General features: G+C 40.2%; 2 protein-coding genes across 3 annotated transcripts; both read right to left on the reverse strand.

The window, feature by feature from the left end:
• Window positions 1-3412: 3412 nt before the first annotated feature.
• On the reverse strand, window positions 3413-18169 carry ankrd40 (ankyrin repeat domain 40). Of its 2 annotated transcripts, none has more exons than XM_026324886.2 (5): window positions 17622-18169; window positions 16805-16953; window positions 15975-16613; window positions 15068-15249; window positions 3413-3955 (listed from the first exon to the last, which is right to left on the reverse strand). In XM_026324886.2, exons 1-5 carry the CDS (start codon window positions 17753-17755, stop codon window positions 3944-3946), a joined length of 1116 nt encoding a protein of 371 aa, XP_026180671.1. In that variant the 5' UTR covers window positions 17756-18169; the 3' UTR covers window positions 3413-3943. The 2 variants fall into 2 exon arrangements, with proteins under 2 accessions (XP_026180671.1, XP_026180670.1); XM_026324885.2 differs by lacking the exon at window positions 3413-3955 and adding an exon at window positions 10914-14033.
• On the reverse strand, window positions 5185-8731 carry LOC113140840 (WAP, Kazal, immunoglobulin, Kunitz and NTR domain-containing protein 2-like). Its single transcript, XM_026324888.1, has 3 exons — window positions 7580-8731; window positions 6774-7090; window positions 5185-6563 (listed from the first exon to the last, which is right to left on the reverse strand). Exons 1-3 carry the CDS (start codon window positions 7790-7792, stop codon window positions 5363-5365), a joined length of 1731 nt encoding a protein of 576 aa, XP_026180673.1. The 5' UTR covers window positions 7793-8731; the 3' UTR covers window positions 5185-5362.
• Window positions 18170-19301: the final 1132 nt, after the last annotated feature.

Below are 19301 nucleotides of genomic sequence, written 5' to 3' on the forward strand. Positions count from 1 at the left end.
CTATAGACAATTTAGCAAAGTTTACATCAGTTGAAAATCAGGAACTGATGAAACTCCTAAACACTATTCATGGAATAGACAATGACTTACCAAGGAAACTATCTGAAGTGCATGTTTCTCACTCAGCTGTCCTGTGCTAAACTAGGGTGTCAGTGAGTGACTTATTATGTAAGGGACAACATTTATCAAATACTAAGACACTAAAAAACACAGACGCAGTGCAGCACAACTACCTTTAATGTGCTGTATTCTTCAAGAAAGGAGTCCTAAATATTTATTAAAAGTTAACATGTATTTTTCAAGATCGTATGTATTAAATAGTGCATGTTTAAAAGCATAGGATAAAATGTGACACTTTGAAGGGGGTTGATCATAGCAGTAAGTCTACAGACATTTGTCACCTCAACTTTAAGTATGCTCACATCAGTATTACTGCTTCTGAGTCTAGATAGTTTTGTCTGTACCTGTCTCTATAAAGAAGACCACAAAATCATAGTTGAGTAACTGTGACATCAAACAAATGCTGCAATCTAAAATTCCCTGTATTTCATTCATTATGGGAGTCTATATTCTAGCACTCCTTCCTGTGTATACAGAGCTTTATAGCATTTCAGCAGTGACCTGCATCCATTGGCCCCTCCAGAGCCACAGCACTATGTGCTTCGAAGTCACTGTAGCTATAAGCAGAAAGAAAGCTATTTACAGAGACTGTGCAGCCATGTGGTCTGTGTCAATGAAGAAAGACCTGGTATATTTTCTGCATGAATAAAAACATGCTGGCGTCTGGTTTGAATTAATCTTGTGCACACAAGCTCAAAAGATTAATGGATGATATATTTATTTCTATGTATATTTGGCAACTGTAAAATGATAATATGACAGTTCTGTGTATTGCACATGTGACGTGTCCATTATAACTTTTATAATAAACTTTACAACGCTATTTATAAATGTTAGCAAACTTAATACTTTCAAATGTAACATGTCTTTCACCACTGATACACAGACATCAAACACAAGGATATATTATATTCAGAAAAATAAAATAGAAAGAAAGATAAAGATGCAATAATCAATAAAAATTTGATCATCAATAATTTAATTGATTCTATAAGTGTAATGTATTTCATTTCATGCGCAAGATGGTTTTTATTAACTGTGAAACTTTATATGTGAGGACATATCTCTTTGTCTCACATCCAGTCTGATAACAGCATGAGTGTCATGTGACATGTGTTAGTATTACTGATAACTTATGTCCTTCATTTCTTAGAGCTGATCTCTGCGGTCATACTGCCTGGCCACCCTAGGACAAATGTCCTCAGAACAGAAACCCTGAGTAACTGTCTGTGATGTTGGTTTAGGCTTAGAACATTTTGTCTCAACCCTCTCCTGATCCCTGCCAACTCCCTCTGTTGCTTTATTGGCCACTCCACACCCTTGCACTTTGCCTCTCTTAATGTCTGTTTGGATCTTTTTTTAATTTCTCTGTTTCTCTGTCATGTTACTCTGTCTAATGCAATTTCTTACTTTTTTTTGGTTAACTGAGTGCAAACACTTTCCATTTTGTTTTAGCATAATCTCTGCACGTGAATTTCTGAATTAAAACTATGGGACAAGGAAGGTGTATGTGTGCATAATACATGTGTGGTTATGTATTTGTAAGTGTGTGCATATGACATGAATCAAAACTATGACGGTGGTGTGACATCTCATTATAGAGACATTCTGCCTACATTGGCAGCACAGCTAAATTTCACAAACTGAAAGCCTTGAGCATATTTGGGGGGCAGTGCTTCCAAATCATATTATATTTATCGCTTACAACTTGCTGTATATTTAACTGTGAGGGTATGTAAAATGGCATGTCATGTGGCCAGTTTTGAACCAAACTTTATGATCAGTGATGCACACAAATGTTGTAGATGCAAAAGTTGTTCAGTATTTGCATGAGTCACAGTCACTTTTTTTTTTTTTTACTGATGGCTTATTTTTATGGCAAGGGTTTGCTGGTTTTCCCCTGAACTAAAACCTCACAGTTACACAACATGGTTCTTATTCATAAATAAAAAGTTATAAGTAAATCTATCTATCTTGATGTAATAAATCAGATAATGATACAACAGAAAGATGTGCAAGGTAGGTGTGTCCTACATTGAGCTGGTACTATTTTTAGAAAGAAGAAAGATAAGGGGAAAAAGAATTCCCTGGAGTCGACCCCAGCAGTTTTATGTTCTGGACAATTTACACCCTCCTTATGCTACGATGACCTTTCTGCCTTGATCATTCAGTCATCACAGCCCCCGCTCATACCCTCTGCTCCTCCATGTCCTCCCTCTGTCCTCTTCTCCTTTCTGCTGATTTCTCTCTTTTGCCTTCCCCCGTCCTGCACATTTATCTGTTCTCTTCTTTCCTACATTCTGTTTTCCTCTTGATTTATGTCTCATCCCCTCCAACCTGCCTCTAATTTCTCTTCTTGTGTCATATCATATAACTTGTCTAACATTATGTTTAATACGCATCTTTCTTCACCTGTCTTTAATAGTAAACAAAGGTGGAAGGGCCGCAGTACTGCAGATTGACAAAAACGATTTAAAGGCAAAAAGCTTGTACATCAATAAAAATAAATAAAAATCTTACTCCTACTCATCCTAACCATGATGTGCCAACAATATGAATCCACTACTCTTATACTGTGTCTTCATGCACATTCATACTTGGATTCAAAATATGTGAGTGTGTAGCACTGGTATTCCACATTTTATCTTTGTAAATTATGACTCTGTCTTTCTGTTCCTGACTCTATACCTTCCCATCTGGCAAATTTTTCATGTATCTCACACACAGACCAGCTGTGCTCTGGAGAGCCGCTATTGACACAGTGTCTATCTGAGTGTAGCTACACACATCAAGTACTAGCACACATCCAGTGTATTGGGCACAATCTAGCAGACCATCTGGCCGACTACTTCTAGTGGCTTTCATAGGGCAAGTAACATTATGTGCATCCAATATACAGGAAATTACATTACAATCTGCTTCAAAGCTGGGCACTGTAAAACAGTCCAATGAAAATAGTATTCACACTAACTACATATATTTTTAGATTCTAAAGAATAATATGAAGAGTAATTTCCTTTTTAGTGCATTGATAATACATCGGATTTACTCCATATTTATACGATAGTGATGCTCATTATTAAAAGCTATTAGAAAGATGTACTGAGAAAAGGTGGAATTGTTCACTTCATATGCATAATAACGACATGGTTCATAGTTAGACATGAGTTAAACTGACATCTTATGATTAATATTTCATTCAGAGGTTGACACTAAGTATTCTGCTGCCACCCAGTGTACAGCTTCACTGATTACACGCAAACAGACTAATGTATTTACTGAAGTCTCCTATGTACTTAATGCAAAAAACAACTACAGCACAAGTCTTGTGTCATAAATTTGAATATTTAAATAGAGTTTATCCAACTATTCAGTTTGTGTAACGCATGTGCTGTGGTTTCTTATGCATATTTGACATGTAAAAAACATTTTCTGAGCAAAATATCTGAGGTACAAATTACAATCAGTGTAGCCTACACTTGGTTATCTTGAAAGAAAGTTGACCACCTCTGTGTGGTTTTTCCACTGCTACTGCATCATTGTCTCCCCCGCCCCATACCTGCAGCTGTCTGGCTTATTATAATGGTCTGTCTGGGTGGTGGTCTCTAAGTGAACTTGAAACCAAAACGAGCAGCTGGCTGTGATGTGTTGTGTAGAGCATCCGGGGAGCTGAGTGGAGCTAGTCTGGTGCTCAGTCACTCACTTAACACTTGTCAACAGTTCTAATGAAAGTGGCCTTCTCCTTGGTGGCCTCTTTTTCATTAGCAAGGTCGGGGGTCGCCGCCCAAGACTGGCTGGTGGTTCGTCTGTGTAGGCAGACAGTTCAAGAGGAGGTCTAAGGAACAGGGTTAGAGAAGGGGATATAAGGGCAGAGGGGGAAGGGGGAAAACATTCAGTGGCTAGTTGGTTCCTTATGTTTTTTTTTTCTTGTGCATTGAGGTGACTAATTTTATTCTTGAGGTTTAACATATATATAACACTTATTAACCCTGAGTTAATTCCAATTTTATATTCATACCTGTTTTTTATTTTTCCAGTGTGGTAATCTCAGTCACACCAGCAACAATTTCAGCATTAAAAGTGTGAAAAGCTAGAAGTTCTATAGAATTGTGCGTTGATGGAGACAATCCAAATATTAAATTATGTCCAAAGTTCCACTCATTTAAATCAGTTATGTTTCACTCTTCCTACCTGACATTTTACTTTACTGATTTTTTATGCTCCTTTAACAGATGTGGCTAACTAAGTGAGGGAAAGAGAAAGAATCAGCCAAAATCCCTTTCTTTCTGCTCTTCCCCTTCACCCCGGCCTCTTGCACATGAAAGGGGCCGCACAAGGCCAATGGATGGCCGGTGGGGTGTGTGCTATGCAAGGGCCCCAGACCCAGACACAACACAACACACAGCTCCACAGGCCACCACAGCTGGACTGGAATGTGACCTGCTTCACATTTTAATGCCAGACTAGGCCTTATGTGTGTGTGAGGAGGACACGGATGGAGGGTTGTCATCTACAGAACACCACATGAACTGCCCACATGAGCCTCTCCATAAGCTGTGAGCATGTCGGGTATTTTTTCACTAGAAGAGGGAATAGTACAACATCCCAAGTATTTTCTAAATCATCTTTATTTATTTTGCTGTCATATTCCATAAAAGTTTACTGAACATTAATATATAGAGAGAGAGATTGAAAAAATAAATATGAAGTACAGAAGTCCACATGCATATTCTGTATTGCAAATACAGAAAACCTGTCAAAATAGATTGCGCAAAAAAATGGCACCAAAGAGCTTATCTGATTCTGGTGGATAAATGAGGCTTCACTGTTTGAGCACATGGGCTCAGACAGATGTTATACAATATCTGTTTCGGGAGGTGACACAAAAACAAAAAGCATATGAACAAAAATATATTAAAATATACTGTTAAATGAATGATATTAGTGTATTCAAAAGGAAAACTATAATGTCATTTTAATAAACAGTTACAATGATGAAATACTTTGTGCAGGATAAACACTTGTGACTATTTCTACTCTACTTGCCTTTTTTCAGACAAACAGATCTACTGAGGAATAAGAAAAAAAGGAAAGACACATTGGAAGCAGGCAACAAATCCTCCAGTGTTACAGATAAATTACTGGTTTTGTGTTTACGAGCAGTCGGTCAGACTGATGAGGTCACTGGAACTTGGAGTAATCTGAAAAGAAAATAAGCAACTTTAAATGACTTTGAAAGACTCTACTGGACAGCTGTGAAATCTTTAAGGAAATCACAGGTTTTCTTGTGGATAAGCTCACGAAGCTTCCTGATTCTGCGAGTGCTGGAGGAGCCCACAAAGCTGTCAGGCTGCAGGACGGCCATCCCATTGTGAACATCTCCCATAATAATGAGCTGCCCGTTGGCTACAGTGATATTGGGGCAGGGACAGCTCCAGTCCATGTTCAGAAGAGTCACCTCCAGCGGTTCTTTGCCAAAGAATCTCAGACCCATCTTCTCATCCTTCAAGATCTCCTCCACGGTCACCAAAGCGTGGCCTGACTCTTGCTCCTCTGTCAGCTCTGTCACACGTCCCAGAATCACAAAGTCACTCTTGCAAAAACTTGCTACCATCTTGCCTCGAGGTTTACACATCTTGCAGTTGGTGTTCTTTGGAAAAGGGCACATTTCTTCACAGGCCTCTTTGGATACAAAGTTGTTCTCGTTGCCACCACAGCCTCCGTAGACAAAGGACTGGCACTTCTTGAGGCTGCTGCTATATGCCCAGCGAGGCTCATAAGCCTTGCAAGGACCTTGGAGGCTCGGCAGACTGCAGGGAGCCGCTAGCTCTCCGCCACATGACAGCATGCAGGCTTCATAGGTGTCAAAATGGTTATGGTTTTTATTGCATTGACTATAGGTGAAGGTGAAGCAGTTGTTTCTCTTTGGTTCATAGTACCAGCTCATGCTCTCTTCTCCACAGTCGTCTGTGTCTGGGCTCTTCAGGCACTCTTCAGCTGGAAAAGGCTGGTTGGTGCTATTCCCCTCTGCACTCTTACCCTTCACTTCTTTCCTGAGCACTACCAAGGGAAAGTGTGATGATACACTTCCTCCAACATTTCTGGCTGTGCATGTATAGATGCCAGCATCCTGAAGTTGCGCATTGTATATGACCAACTGGCCCATATTAGTAACCACAAGGTTACCTTGGACATGATTAGGTCTCATGATGGTGTTCTCTTTACCCTTCAGTTGTTTCTCCCAGGTGATTTCTGGACGTGGCTTCCCAGACACCTCGCATAAGAAGCTAGCCGTCTCTCCAACAAAAATAGCTTGCTGGGTTGGGCCGCTGTGTATGGTGGGGAGCTGGATATCAGCTGGGAGGGTGGTTTGGAGAGCAGTGGTGGGATGCAGGGTGGTCTCCGCAGGGATTGGGCTGGTGTTTGGCCAAGTCAGGTGGTACCTGTAGGTGGGTTGAGAAAGAAAAGAATTAATCACAGTGAGGAGATCATTGATTACTGTATTGAGATTTTGAGTATATATACATTTATGTATCCTAAAAAAAAAAAGCTGTGTTTTTCCAATGTCGGAATTTGTTAGGACAGAAACAAAACAGTGTTACCTCATCACACCAAAAACAAAATGTAGAGATCTAAAATACTTAACATGTTACCTGCAGGTGACCTCAGAGATAGAGATACCCTTGGAACAGGCCTCTGCATCCATGTAGCACTTGTTATAATATGTCATCCCATCAGACGCACATGTGAAGTGAGGTTCCCTCTCACAGCGGTCACGACACTTACAAACAGGCTGGCCATCCCAGATGTCACACTCGGATCCTTGCTGAGAGCACATGAACTTGTCACAGGTGGCGCCCTTTGGCATTCCAATGGGGCCCTTGTTGCCCTTGATGTCTATGTAGCGTGCAGCCACACAGCTCTTGTTACCACATACATTAGGGCAGCACTTCTCAAAAGTCTCACAATCCTAAAGTTGGAAAAGAAACCAAATACGAGCACACCTTCACAAGAAAGTCAAATAAAATATCACACAAAACAGGTTTGATTCTTGGTAAAATTCTTAACAAAAAATTATCTTAAGATTTCATTGTGATGAATTTATATCAGAGCTTCAGTTAAAAATGTAATAAATAACATTATGGAATCACTAAGATTATTGTTAAACTTCAGCAGACTGAGCCATAATAAATATAGTCGTTTAATTCTGTACATTAGAGAACATCACTGGTATGAAATAGACCAGATCTAAATGAAGAATAAGGTAAGCTGGTGTGATATATTTGATTAATTAAATAAAATTAATGTGCCTCCTTTAATATACACACACAACCACTTCCCCTTAAATTCCTCTAGTGTCCTCCCGCTGCATTTATTCCCTATCTATGCATCTATGTCCAACTGCCCACACATTTCACATGCAACAACATACATCAGAGTCAACAGCAGGACAACTTACCTGGTCAGATTCACACTCGCGCATGCAGGTGCTCATAGCATCTACCCACAGATTGGGGTTCAGGTCATTGGGGCACAGACCTGCGTGAGAGTACACGACTTTCGCCACAGACATGGGCAATGCTGTCACACGGCGGGTGTCCATATAAATGAGTATAGTGTAATAATGTCCCACAAGAAACCAAATCCATCGATGAAACAGCATCCACCACATATCCGGCGCGTAACAGAACGGACACAAAATGTTGAAGAAAACGAGTCCACCGACAGACACTGACGTTTTGCGGCAGCTTAAAGTTTTCAAAAAAAGTCTTTAACCTTTGTTGTAAATAATTTTCTGAGCAGCGACTCAGCTGAAGCGTGAAAACAGCGAAAATAGCAGCGTGTGGGCCGGTTTCGATGTGGAGAGCTGTCCAGGTTCTTCGCTCCACGTTCAGTAGTAACAAGAGATTGGAGCAGCGGCGAGCAAACCCTCTGAAGATCTAACTACATGAATTACAGTGGCCTCTCTAGCCGGACAGCAGATGCCAGTTGAGTTACAGTTACGATCAACTTAATTAAAGAAAAAAGTCCAAAACTTTGCAGGCGCTGTTTCTTAGGGGACTGGCGAGACACCTGTGCGTAAAGCGCTGGATGCCTTAACCCTTAGCTTGCAAAGTCGGTGCAAAAGAGAAGAATATTTTTCGCAGTGTTATAGAAAAGCTGTAGGTATATTTTTATACAATTTATACACTGGTAGAATATTTTAAGTCCTCCGTCACACGGACTATAGAGCATGAATATACGGAATGTTGTGTTATACAGTCAGTCTGTGGCAAAGATGAGCTGATGTTATTGTGCGGTTTTGCATTGTGCTTTGGACATGTCCGTTCTTAAAGAATCTACACAGCAATGAGGCACAAGTCCGTGTTTTTGCGTGATAAAGCAGTTTACTGTAAGATCTCACCTGCTCGTTTGAACAAGTCAGTGTCCAGGAGGTGGCGCCAAACTCAGTGTAGCTCTTCTGCTCTCTGTTGACTGTGGACTTTGTTCCTATTTTACTTGTGCACTGAACTTAGATTCAAATATTGGTTTATATATTCCACAAATGTACACTGTGCATGTCATGCAGTTTGTTAATATTTCTGATTTATTTGTTAGTGTCACAAGTGTGAATCCTCACCAGTAACTAGCAGCCCAAAGCTTCACCACAGGTAATAACAGTCAACCTGTGTCTGTGTGTATGTCTGTCAGTAATATACTAACTGAAACTAATTGAGAAAGAGAAAATCCTGTTCACAGTGTTGGAATATTGTGTGGTGTATGTGTAGTTTAAGCAGGTCATAGTACAATCTACAAAGGAAATTCTATTGGACTCGAGGCTCATCAGGATGCTGTCACAATATTGACATGCAAGAAGTACTACAGGCAACTTGAAACCATGCTGGGAAAAAATGGTTCTTAAAAAGTCAGTTCCTGGAAGTTCTGTAGAAAACAGGGTTTCAAAACAAAACAAATAGGCTGGCGGTCTCTTTGGCCTTGAACATGAAGAGAAAACAAGGAATTTGCTGCAGTTCAGACCAAAACTGTGACTAAAAGGCTAAACATTAAAAAGCTGGTGTTAAAAAATAATATGCATTGTGAGTCTGTGGGCGTGTTGGTATGGAATCTGTGCTTCTCAGTCTGAACCCATGCTGAGTCCAAAGAGGCCCAGTGCTCTCAAGGCCAAACCCTGCAGTCTCAGGCTGGTCTGCTGCCTGTGAGCACTGTGGTGAAACACATACATGCACACAGGCAAGGGTTGTAGATCTGCACACATTTCTTAAGTGTAGTGCAGCGTATATGTTAACTACTGATTTGTCAACCAGCAATACAAGCAAATTAGGAGGATTTGCTTAAAGATCATCTAATGTTACACACATACATGTGCATGCAAATGCATAAACACAGTCAAGCTGTGTTTTCAGTGTGAGCTCACCCACTCACTCCCTCAGGCCTTCCACCCCTAACCTTTACCCCTCAAAATCCTGCATTCCCAGCATAGCCGACGCTGGGGCTTTAGGACATGCCACATATTGAATAAAGCTCACAGAGGACCCCACACAGGGCGCACTGACGGTCCATCTTCCTTCAGCACATGTAATGTCTGCAAACAGACCTTGACTTTGACCTTCTCTGTGCACCCTCAACATCTTCGTGAAACTACTTCAAACTGCGCAATTCATGTCTACATAAACATTTTTTTTCCAGATGTATCGCAATATGGAGATTTGCGGCTTAAACGTCACCATAAAGCTCCTGGACCCTGATGTACAGGCACAAACTTCCATCTTCTGAGATAGTGAGGATAACTCATCGTCAAAGTCTATAGTACATCAACGGAGGCGGGTACCTGTGAGCAATGCTGCCTTCTGCCTCAATTTCTAAGAAGCTCTTAAGGATTCTTGACCATGCAGGCTCTCTTGCCCATGACTGAGGCCTGGGAAGCTGGTGGTTCTGGTTCAAACAATGACTGTTCATACTAAGCTTATTACAAGTGTCTCAGTCCAGAATAAAAAAACGAGAGTCACGTCCAACCACAGCCGGGTCCAAAGCTGATTCCTCAGCCACGGTCTAGACACACAACAGATCATACCGACTCACAGAGATGCAGAAATAAATGCACAGACTCATAGATGTCTAATGAGATGTATAATTTCTGATAGCCATTCATTCCTTTGTCCCTATATTTAGATTGCAAATACACACCCTTTCTCAGCAGCAGTCTGCTCAGATTATGCAATATTTGCAGTCTCCAGATTGCAGTGTCTGAACATCTGCTCACCACATGAACTCCATTGTATTCATTTCACTGAAGAGGTTAAGGATTTCATGGATACTCAAGTCTATCTGTATTACCATAACTTAGGTGGTGTTTATGTTCTTTAAATCAGCAAGGGAACATAACAAAATGTCTTGTTACTTAAGTTCATAAAACAATGTACAACGATGACTTGCTGTGCAAATGTAGGCCAAAAGTGAATGGACAGTGTAAAGACAAAATCACAGCTGAATGGTACAACAATAATGAGCTTTTTAGATGTGGTACATTTTCAGAAACTACCGTCAGTATGACTTTTACTAAAATTTGCTTTTCAAACCAAAAGCACAGAAGCAACACCGCCACAGTTGCCTTTGACTTTTCATGAATTGATCATGTGTACAGTTAAGACTGATGGTGCAGTGATATGCCTGATTTTTCATAACAAATGCTAGATAAACATATATACTGTACATATAATGAAATATGACACATGAAAGAAAATGGATCCTTATAGTCAACTCACAATGAGGTTAGAAAATTTGGTCAAGGCAAAAATTATTAATCAGTGGTTTATTAAAATCATTGTGCATGTAGGACCCAGTTCTGATAAAGGTTTATGTAATTTTCCTTTGAGTGCTGCTACACTTAAAAAATAATAATTCACACTGTCAATTAGTCCCAAACATTTTACTATACTAAAGCCTCAAGTCTTTACTCCGAGAGCCTAACCTGTACAGCCTGAGCACTGAAGGTGCATTTTAGCACAGGAGGGGCCAGGATGCCCAGACACCAGTGCTATAAAGATAAAATGGGCTGGTATTTAAGTGGGCTAACTACTGGACCAACACTGTAAGCTACTGAATGCCAATATTTACTGCTCTGCTCCCTCTGGTGGCACTAAACTAAAACATTTCAAATCATTATTGGGAAGGTCACTCCCAATATGATGGTCTGCAACTGAAGCCACACAATTCAAATAACTGATTCATTCAAGTAAAGTGAAAATTAAAGAGATATTCAAAGCATTGACATCAACATGACTTCGATCAGCCAGATGGAGAGAGGCTTTTACAGGCCATGAAGCCAGTTGGAGAGAAGAAGAGGGAAGAGATCAAGTGATTTACCATGCTTTATCAAAGAACAGATACAGGTCTCCAGAACAGAAAAACACAACTTTATAAGTGCCTAAGCTTATTTCTACAAGTACACAAGACGTACTGTATATAAAAATATCAGACTCTGAATGCATAGGTTAGGTCAAACTGTATTCTGCTTTTCTAGAACAATAAGCAACCTCAGAAATACGTTAGTCATCACCTTTCCACAGAATCACAGAAGATCCCAGCAAACCCATTTCAAACATGCTGCTCTCATTCAACCAGGGCAAAAAACAAGCGAGGGGGTGTTTTCTCCTTCACTGGGTCACTTTGACAAACCGAACTCCAGTCTTAAACATGTGGCACAATGTCACATAATAAAGCATTTAACATAGTTGGAACACAAAATAAGCACTCTTAGTAGTCCTTTCTCCTCACAGAAAACTTGTTAGAAATATTCCTTTCCCCACATTGCACTTACTTTCATCAACAGTATCTGTACTCTTCATTTCACCGTCACCTACACAACAGTAGACTTTCTGACTCAAACACAACAGGCCTAGCTGGTTTAAAAATTATACAAATCAATAAAAAAATACAGCATAAAACATACAAATACAGTAAGAGCAACATGTATACATTAGAACAGTAAACAGTTACCACTGGGTAAGATTTTTTTGATTGTAGAACATGTAGTGGCCACCTACTGCACTGCTTAAAAAACACTAGACCCAGCATTGAGAATTAAAGAATTTGTTTTGATGAAAGCAGCATAATGAAAGTTAGTGTCTGAGAACATGGCTGTTCACTATTCATGTTAAATGTCTTTTTCTTGCCTTTAAGACAGATAGCAACAGAGCAATAAAATCCGACAAATCAAAAATTACATTTTAAATAACTAAAATTATATACTAGACTGGCCTTGATAATTAAACTGAAGTTAAGATATACTAATAATTTGTTACTTTCATCATGAATCTAGTCACCATATAGATAACCTAGGATTAAAGTGTGCAAAAGAGAAAAACACATCAATAATAGTAATAATCTGGATTAATGTTGGAGGAACAAGGAAGCACTCAATCATAAAAACAACATCAAAATGTCCTTTGTAAAATTTGTTTTTTCCCTCTTCACCCCAAAACATCTAAAAAGGCTGCATTATTTTCCAAAACGGAGCTTGTTCTTTAGTTAGTATGTTTGCTGGCTATATTAGTTTTTGGTTTTGATTCTAATTACAGTTAAAAAGAAAGACAACAACTGAAAATAAAAAAAGAGAATGCTTAAGTTATATGACAGTTGGGACTCGAGCTTCGTTAATCTAAAGAGAAATGACAGATCTCACTTTATTAGTAACAATCAACATAAGTCAAAAACTTGAAATAAATACGTCACAGTTGACAGTTAAAGTGTTATGCAGACTAAAAGGAGAAACACACCCTGCAAAGCAGAAGTGGTAATGCACTGTAGAACATAAAAAGGTTAGTCCTGATTTAAGTTGCTGAACAATTATCTCCATGACACAAATGAAGGTGTTTCCTTATACAAAATGACACAGATGACAACAATTCAAACAAAACTAATTATTCCTTTTCCACAGTGTAAAACTGCCTTATTACTGCCTGATTTAAAGTACTCCTACTCAAATGTATCCATCCATGTGGATATAGATTAAAGCGTACTGTATGTGTGGCCAGCAAATAAAAGGACTGTTACAAAGTTACCTAAATCCCACCTGGTGTGAGATTAGCTCCACCTTAGGAATTAGGCCAGTAATGGAAAGACACTAAGGTTTATGCCTACAGCGTGTATGTAAAGTGTGTCTGCCGGCTAGAATATCTGATAACACCCTACAGGTCAACAGGCTTGAAATCCAAGTTGCTGTGTGCAAGTCCACTGAGCTGCAACTTGTCCTGCTCTGTGGCCTGATGATGAGCTTGTCAGTAAGCGTTATACAAATCCTTCCCATTGTCCTCTGCTCTCAGTTTTATTTAACCATTCTTCTCTGTGACCACAGTTCACAGCCAGTACAGGGATGTGTCCATATAAGGCTATTGCAGAATCCCATTCAAGTCCAGACCATAAAGAAGACAAGCCAGTGTCCCCCTCTGCTGTCCCACAAGAGCCTTGGCACAAAGTGCAGTAGGAGGAGAAAAGGAGACATAAGAGAGGGGGCCCAAATACCTTTGCAAATAATCAAGTATACCATGCATTGGTAATGGTTAGGACTGGGTACACTAAAGTGGCAGGAAGGCCAGAGGAGGACAACAGCTACAGAACTTGAAAAAACAAATCCTAGTTAGGAAGTTGCCAAAAACACCAAAGCCAAACAATGCTTTAACAAGGAACCTGGGCAGGCAACTAGTTACGCTTGCTTGAGAGTAGCTACAAAAGCCCATCAAAAGCAGAAGAGCTCAGGCTCTGTGGTAGCTCTAGTAGGTCAGGCGAGAGGCCTTCATGTTGTAGCAGGGTCTGTCTGTTAGGCCCCCAGTCCCAGAGAAAAGAGACAGACTCTCTGCTTTCTCCAACACAACCTCCAGTTCCTGAAAGTCCTGCAGCCGAGCCACGTCCTTGTCCTGGACAGGAACGGGAAATCACACAGAAATAAATAGCAAATTCAACCACTAATCATCCATTTTTATTAGGACAGCTGTATAGAATGACCATTTGGAATGATTAAAAGGTTTCCCTCTTTCTACTATCATCCACCATGCATAAAAATTTGAGAAAGTGAATGCATTATCTCATGGTACTAGTCATTAATTTACTAAGCAAAAAAAAAATCACTTCTGACATTCATAGACAATGAAATTGAGACATTAATCGATACTCAAACCATTACGTGGAGCACTAAACCAAATCTCTTTCACATTCTCATTGTTTTCAACCTGACCAGGCCCTACATTGTCATTAATTGTCAGAGGCCGTGGGTAATGACACAAATACAATTTACACATAGGAGGTTTCAGCAGGAAGGTAAAGCAAGTCATGTTATGTGTGAGCCAGTCTTGGAGTGGTTCAGACTGACCTCTCCTTTTCAGCTAAGCAGTACTTATAGTGGAGGAGCAGTCACCCTCAAGTGTTCCAGTACACGCATATGTATTATATTAAGCGTCACTGTCTAACTGATGGAATACTGCATCCCCATTGTAGACTAAACTCATACATTCCACCCCAACACAGCCTATCAAATGTCAAAAAGTATTTATAGAGCAGCATGAAAAAAAACCTATTTTGACCACTTTTGCCTTTCATTGTTCAGTGGGTTGTGAAGAGGTGGACAGGGAATGGGGGAGACCTGCGGAAAATGTCCATGGTTGGACTGCCAGCGCTGTGCATGCACTGTACAGTGCTGTAACCACATGGCTACTGGGACACCCTGAGTCCCTTTTTGTTGTTTTAACCTGTATTTGTTTATACCTTTGCCCATAACTGCTTTGCACATCAAACCAAATCTTTGACTCATACCGTTTAAATATCACTGACATAAACATTTCACATTCATGTTTGCATTTATGTGTAAATTGCTGTAACATACTGTGAGATTTCCCTATGCGCACATGACACTGGACATTAACTTGTGTACAGTATGCAACCTCCTCTCCCATACCTTTCTCAACATGGTGTTTGGCAGCTTGCGGATCTTCTCCACATGCTCAGCACTGATGTCTAACTCACGGCAGCAGACCCTCAGAAGAGAGCGATAGGTAAGCTCCTGACGGTCCAGCTCCACCTCAATAAAATCATTCTCCCGTGCATTGGGGTTCTGGATACGCACCTTCAGCACCAGCTCTAGAAATAAGGACCAATGAGTTGTGGTTTGAATGCTTGTGAATGTCATTTCTTAAACATTAGATGAGACAAGCATGTCTGTTCTATAAAAGATATATTAGTATTATTCTATGATGAAAGATATAACAATTATAATTTCTCTGAAACACTGTGAAGACTTGCTACCCCAAGCGGCTTTGCTATAGTAAACGCATATAGCATGGATTTAAAGTGGTAGGCTCTCGTTGCCCTTTTAGTCACATGCAGAGACTTATTGGATTTGCCACAGTAACGATATGAGTCCAGGAAGACACTGCTCCCAGCCAAGAAACAGTTACAGCACGTAACTGCACGTTACAGCACGTAACTGCACGTTACAGCACGTAACTTACAACAACAGCTGTTTTGATTTTGACACAATCAAATCAATTATAACACATGAATAGCACAATTTAAAGGTCCTGGTAGGCAGATTGTTGTAACTTTGAACAAAACGGGACTAACTATTAACCCATGCTTCCAGTGTTTATGGTAATCTAGGCTAATTATCGGTTGGCTTTAGCTTTACACTGAAAGGACTGGTATGAGAGTGGGACTGATCTTCTCTTTGTGTGTACTTCTCAATATGCTGACCTTAAATATTTGACAAGATTTTATTCACTGTGACTTGTATTCCGCTGGGTCTCGATAGTATGTATGTGCAGACAGTGGGTTAGACATAAAAACACGACTTCTCTCTCTCTTACCTTGCACATTGACAGGGAATGTGCTAGTGAAGAAGAAAGGCTGGAAAGCTGGCATGGGCCCACCAGCCTGACCATAGCTCAGCTGTGGGATAGACTGCTGCCTACTCATAGTTGGGTGGGCATTGGCCACTGGAGCCTGGACCTGGCTCCCGCTGTTGCTAGCCAAGCTGGGACTGGGGGAGGCCAATGGAGGAGAGCACATCGTCCCATTATGTGCCACCACATGCGGATAGTCAACATGGTTGAGGTGAGGTTCAACTGACAGGTCCATGGGCACTGTGCAGTGAACAACAGCGTGGTTGTGGGATGAGACCGGGCTGGGTGACACACCATTTTGCTGAGCCGATGGAATGAATTCCCGAGCCTGGACTTGACTGTGGGTGTTGGGCCTTGGGGAAGGAGCCGGGCTGTCAGAGACCAAGCTCTGTGATTTCTGAGGCTCATGGGCTGGGGAAAGAGAGGCTGAATCACTTTGTGTGTCCTCAGCATGTTCTCCCGAACCATTCTGTGTAAGGTGCTGCTCCAGGATGACCTCTGACTTGTTATCCATCTTAGAGTACAGGAAGGGTGGGTTAGACAGGTAGTTTGGGATGATTGGCAACTCGGGCTCCTTCACTTCAGGCACTTCCTCCACCTCAACTGTGGGAATAATGCGCATAACACGATTATTTCCCAAAAAACAACTCAAAACAGCAAGACAGAAGTTGTCTCTATCAAAACAATACACAGCTGTGGATGTGGCTGAACCATAAACAAGCAGTGGTAAAACCTGTACATGTTAAAATATCACAGACACTGTTTACTCAAGAGATATATAACATGTAGTTTACCTCCTAACAGTCGTTTAATCTCTGGCTTGGATGTGAGCTGTGAGGCCAGCTCATCCTTAGCTGTGAGGATTTCTTTGTCTGCTCCACAACTCAGTAAGTAGGACACTATGTGCTTGTGGTTCCTCTTGCACGCCCAGTGCAGACATGTCCTGATGAGATTGTTGTAGAAAGAAAACACAGTTAAACAAACCAAATCACAACAACATGACATGATAAAATTGACTAATTTATACAACGGCTTATACCGAAGATCATTTGAGAATGCCATTTACATGGTTTGACCTGTCATGTCATATGCTGTGTATTGAACAAAGAAGGTGGAGTCTGACACTACCTGATTAATGCCAATGGTTGTGTGACAGTAGCATAAAGAATGAGAGAACTATTATGACTGCAGAATGACAGGATCCATGTATAATTCAAATAATCTTACCAACAGTATTTGAGAGCACAGACAATAAATTATGTTTGTCTTGAACATGACAATATGACCTTGCTCAGTAATTTCAATGTTGTACAAACACTAGAGTCTTTTATGTTTTACCCTCTCTGTAAAGTCATTTTATGTTGTAATAAAATATAATATGAAGTCAATCTTCCTTTCTGATGTTTCAAGACCAGAGTGATGGCAGTTTAAACATGTCATAAATTAGCTACTAGCATTTCTGTTGTTGCAGTAACTGAAATAAGTTGATAAGAGTATTACACTGATCAGCGTTAATCCCTGTTCACATCGCATTTGACTGCAAAGCTGAATCAGGCTTTTCACTAAGCGTCTGAAAACCAGACAAACACGTTGATTCTTTCCAGCACTCACCATCCATTGATTTCGTTCTGTGAATTCACATTTACTCCACTCTCCACCAATGTCCGCACCTCGTCGATATCACCGATGGCAGACGCCTCTCTCAGTCGCTCCTGTAATTCCTTATCCAACGAAGCAGTGGACATTTTGGTACAGACAACTAGCGCCGTGAGAGCATAGGAAACACAAAAGCCTCTCGGATTCAACTGCCAATGAAACACGGCTCCACTAAATACAGCGTTAGTCTTCCCAGCTAACGTTAGCTCCCCGGCTAACCGTAACGTTACCTACTGCTAGCTCGATGAAGTACTAGCAGACTCTTTGGTGCTAGTTTGTGGCAGTAAATCACTGCGATTAATGTAATTTCGTGTTGGTGATCAAAGTCTTTGGCGCTAATACAACTAGTCCTACCATCGCCATTTATTTGAGTTGTTAGTTCAGGTTATAGTACCACTGCCACCCCTCGATACACCCATACAATCAGTCTGCGGTGCCGGAGCTCCGTCAGCGGGCTGCCGAAAACACCACCGCCTCATCGGGGGGCACCTTTAGGTGTAACAACGACGAGCGCGAAGGTTAGTTCCCCCTGTGGAAACAGTTATCTCACGCGGTTTGTTTCCACGTTATTTTATGTAAAACGGGATAAAACCTATTTAACGTTACCTTTAATAGGAAGACTGGTCTCTGTGGTCGTTATTAGACTGTAGAATCAGTAGAAAGTGTTTTGTCAGTGTCAAAAGTTTGTATCAGAAAAGGAAGAACTGTAGTGTTAGAAATATACTCGATAATAACAGACGTGTATTTGATTAATTTAAAAAAAATACTGGTTTAATTACCAAAATATACTTTTGTGAATATGATATTTGGGATAGACAATTTAGGTCCACATTCCAGCATTGTAGATGGCGGCAATGCATATAGAATACCGGTTGCCAACAACTAATAACGACGCCGAAGAAGATCACCCCCCCACCCCACCCACGTCTCCTCCTTCTCATCATCGTCATCATTATTGTAATATAGAAAGATATTGTCTTTATGTTATTTATTTATATTGAAAAAAAGGCAAAAAACACGTAGTAGCACTAGTTTTTTCGATAGATACATATTAGTCTTTTTTTTAATGTCCGTTTATTTTAAAAGGTATGAAGCATCAAAAGGCCATCCTCCACATCTAAAACACAGTTAAACTGTTAAAAAAATCTGTATTTATTAGCATCAATCCTGATTTTAAATCATACTAATGCTTTATTAATTACAGCTTTACTTATGTTAATAATTTTATATTATTGTAGTTCCTTGATATGGCCACTGGAGGGAAGTCAATACTTGTGATGCTATTTACAGTCACGCCAGACAAATACCAATATAGACCAGTATTTCTAACTGGTCTGTATTGGTATTTGGTGTACTGTCGATTAAATAAAAACATATACATAAGCATCATTGTTGTTAATTGTAATGCATTAGATGCTACAGATGTTGCTTGATAAAAAGTGTGTATGGTATGCGAATAAGTAAACTTCTTCTTCTGTCTTTTTAATGCCTGCTTAAAGCTGCATTACTGCCACCATGTACTGGAGTGTGGAACAGAGGTCTGACCAAAAAAAAAAAAAAAAAACCAAAAACATAAGCTTTCAAAAATACCAGTTTCTCATAAAAATATGATATATTTATAAGTTCTACTAACCA

Source organism: Mastacembelus armatus, chromosome 8 (assembly GCF_900324485.2).
Source record: "Mastacembelus armatus chromosome 8, fMasArm1.2, whole genome shotgun sequence".
NCBI lineage: Eukaryota > Metazoa > Chordata > Actinopteri > Synbranchiformes > Mastacembelidae > Mastacembelus > Mastacembelus armatus.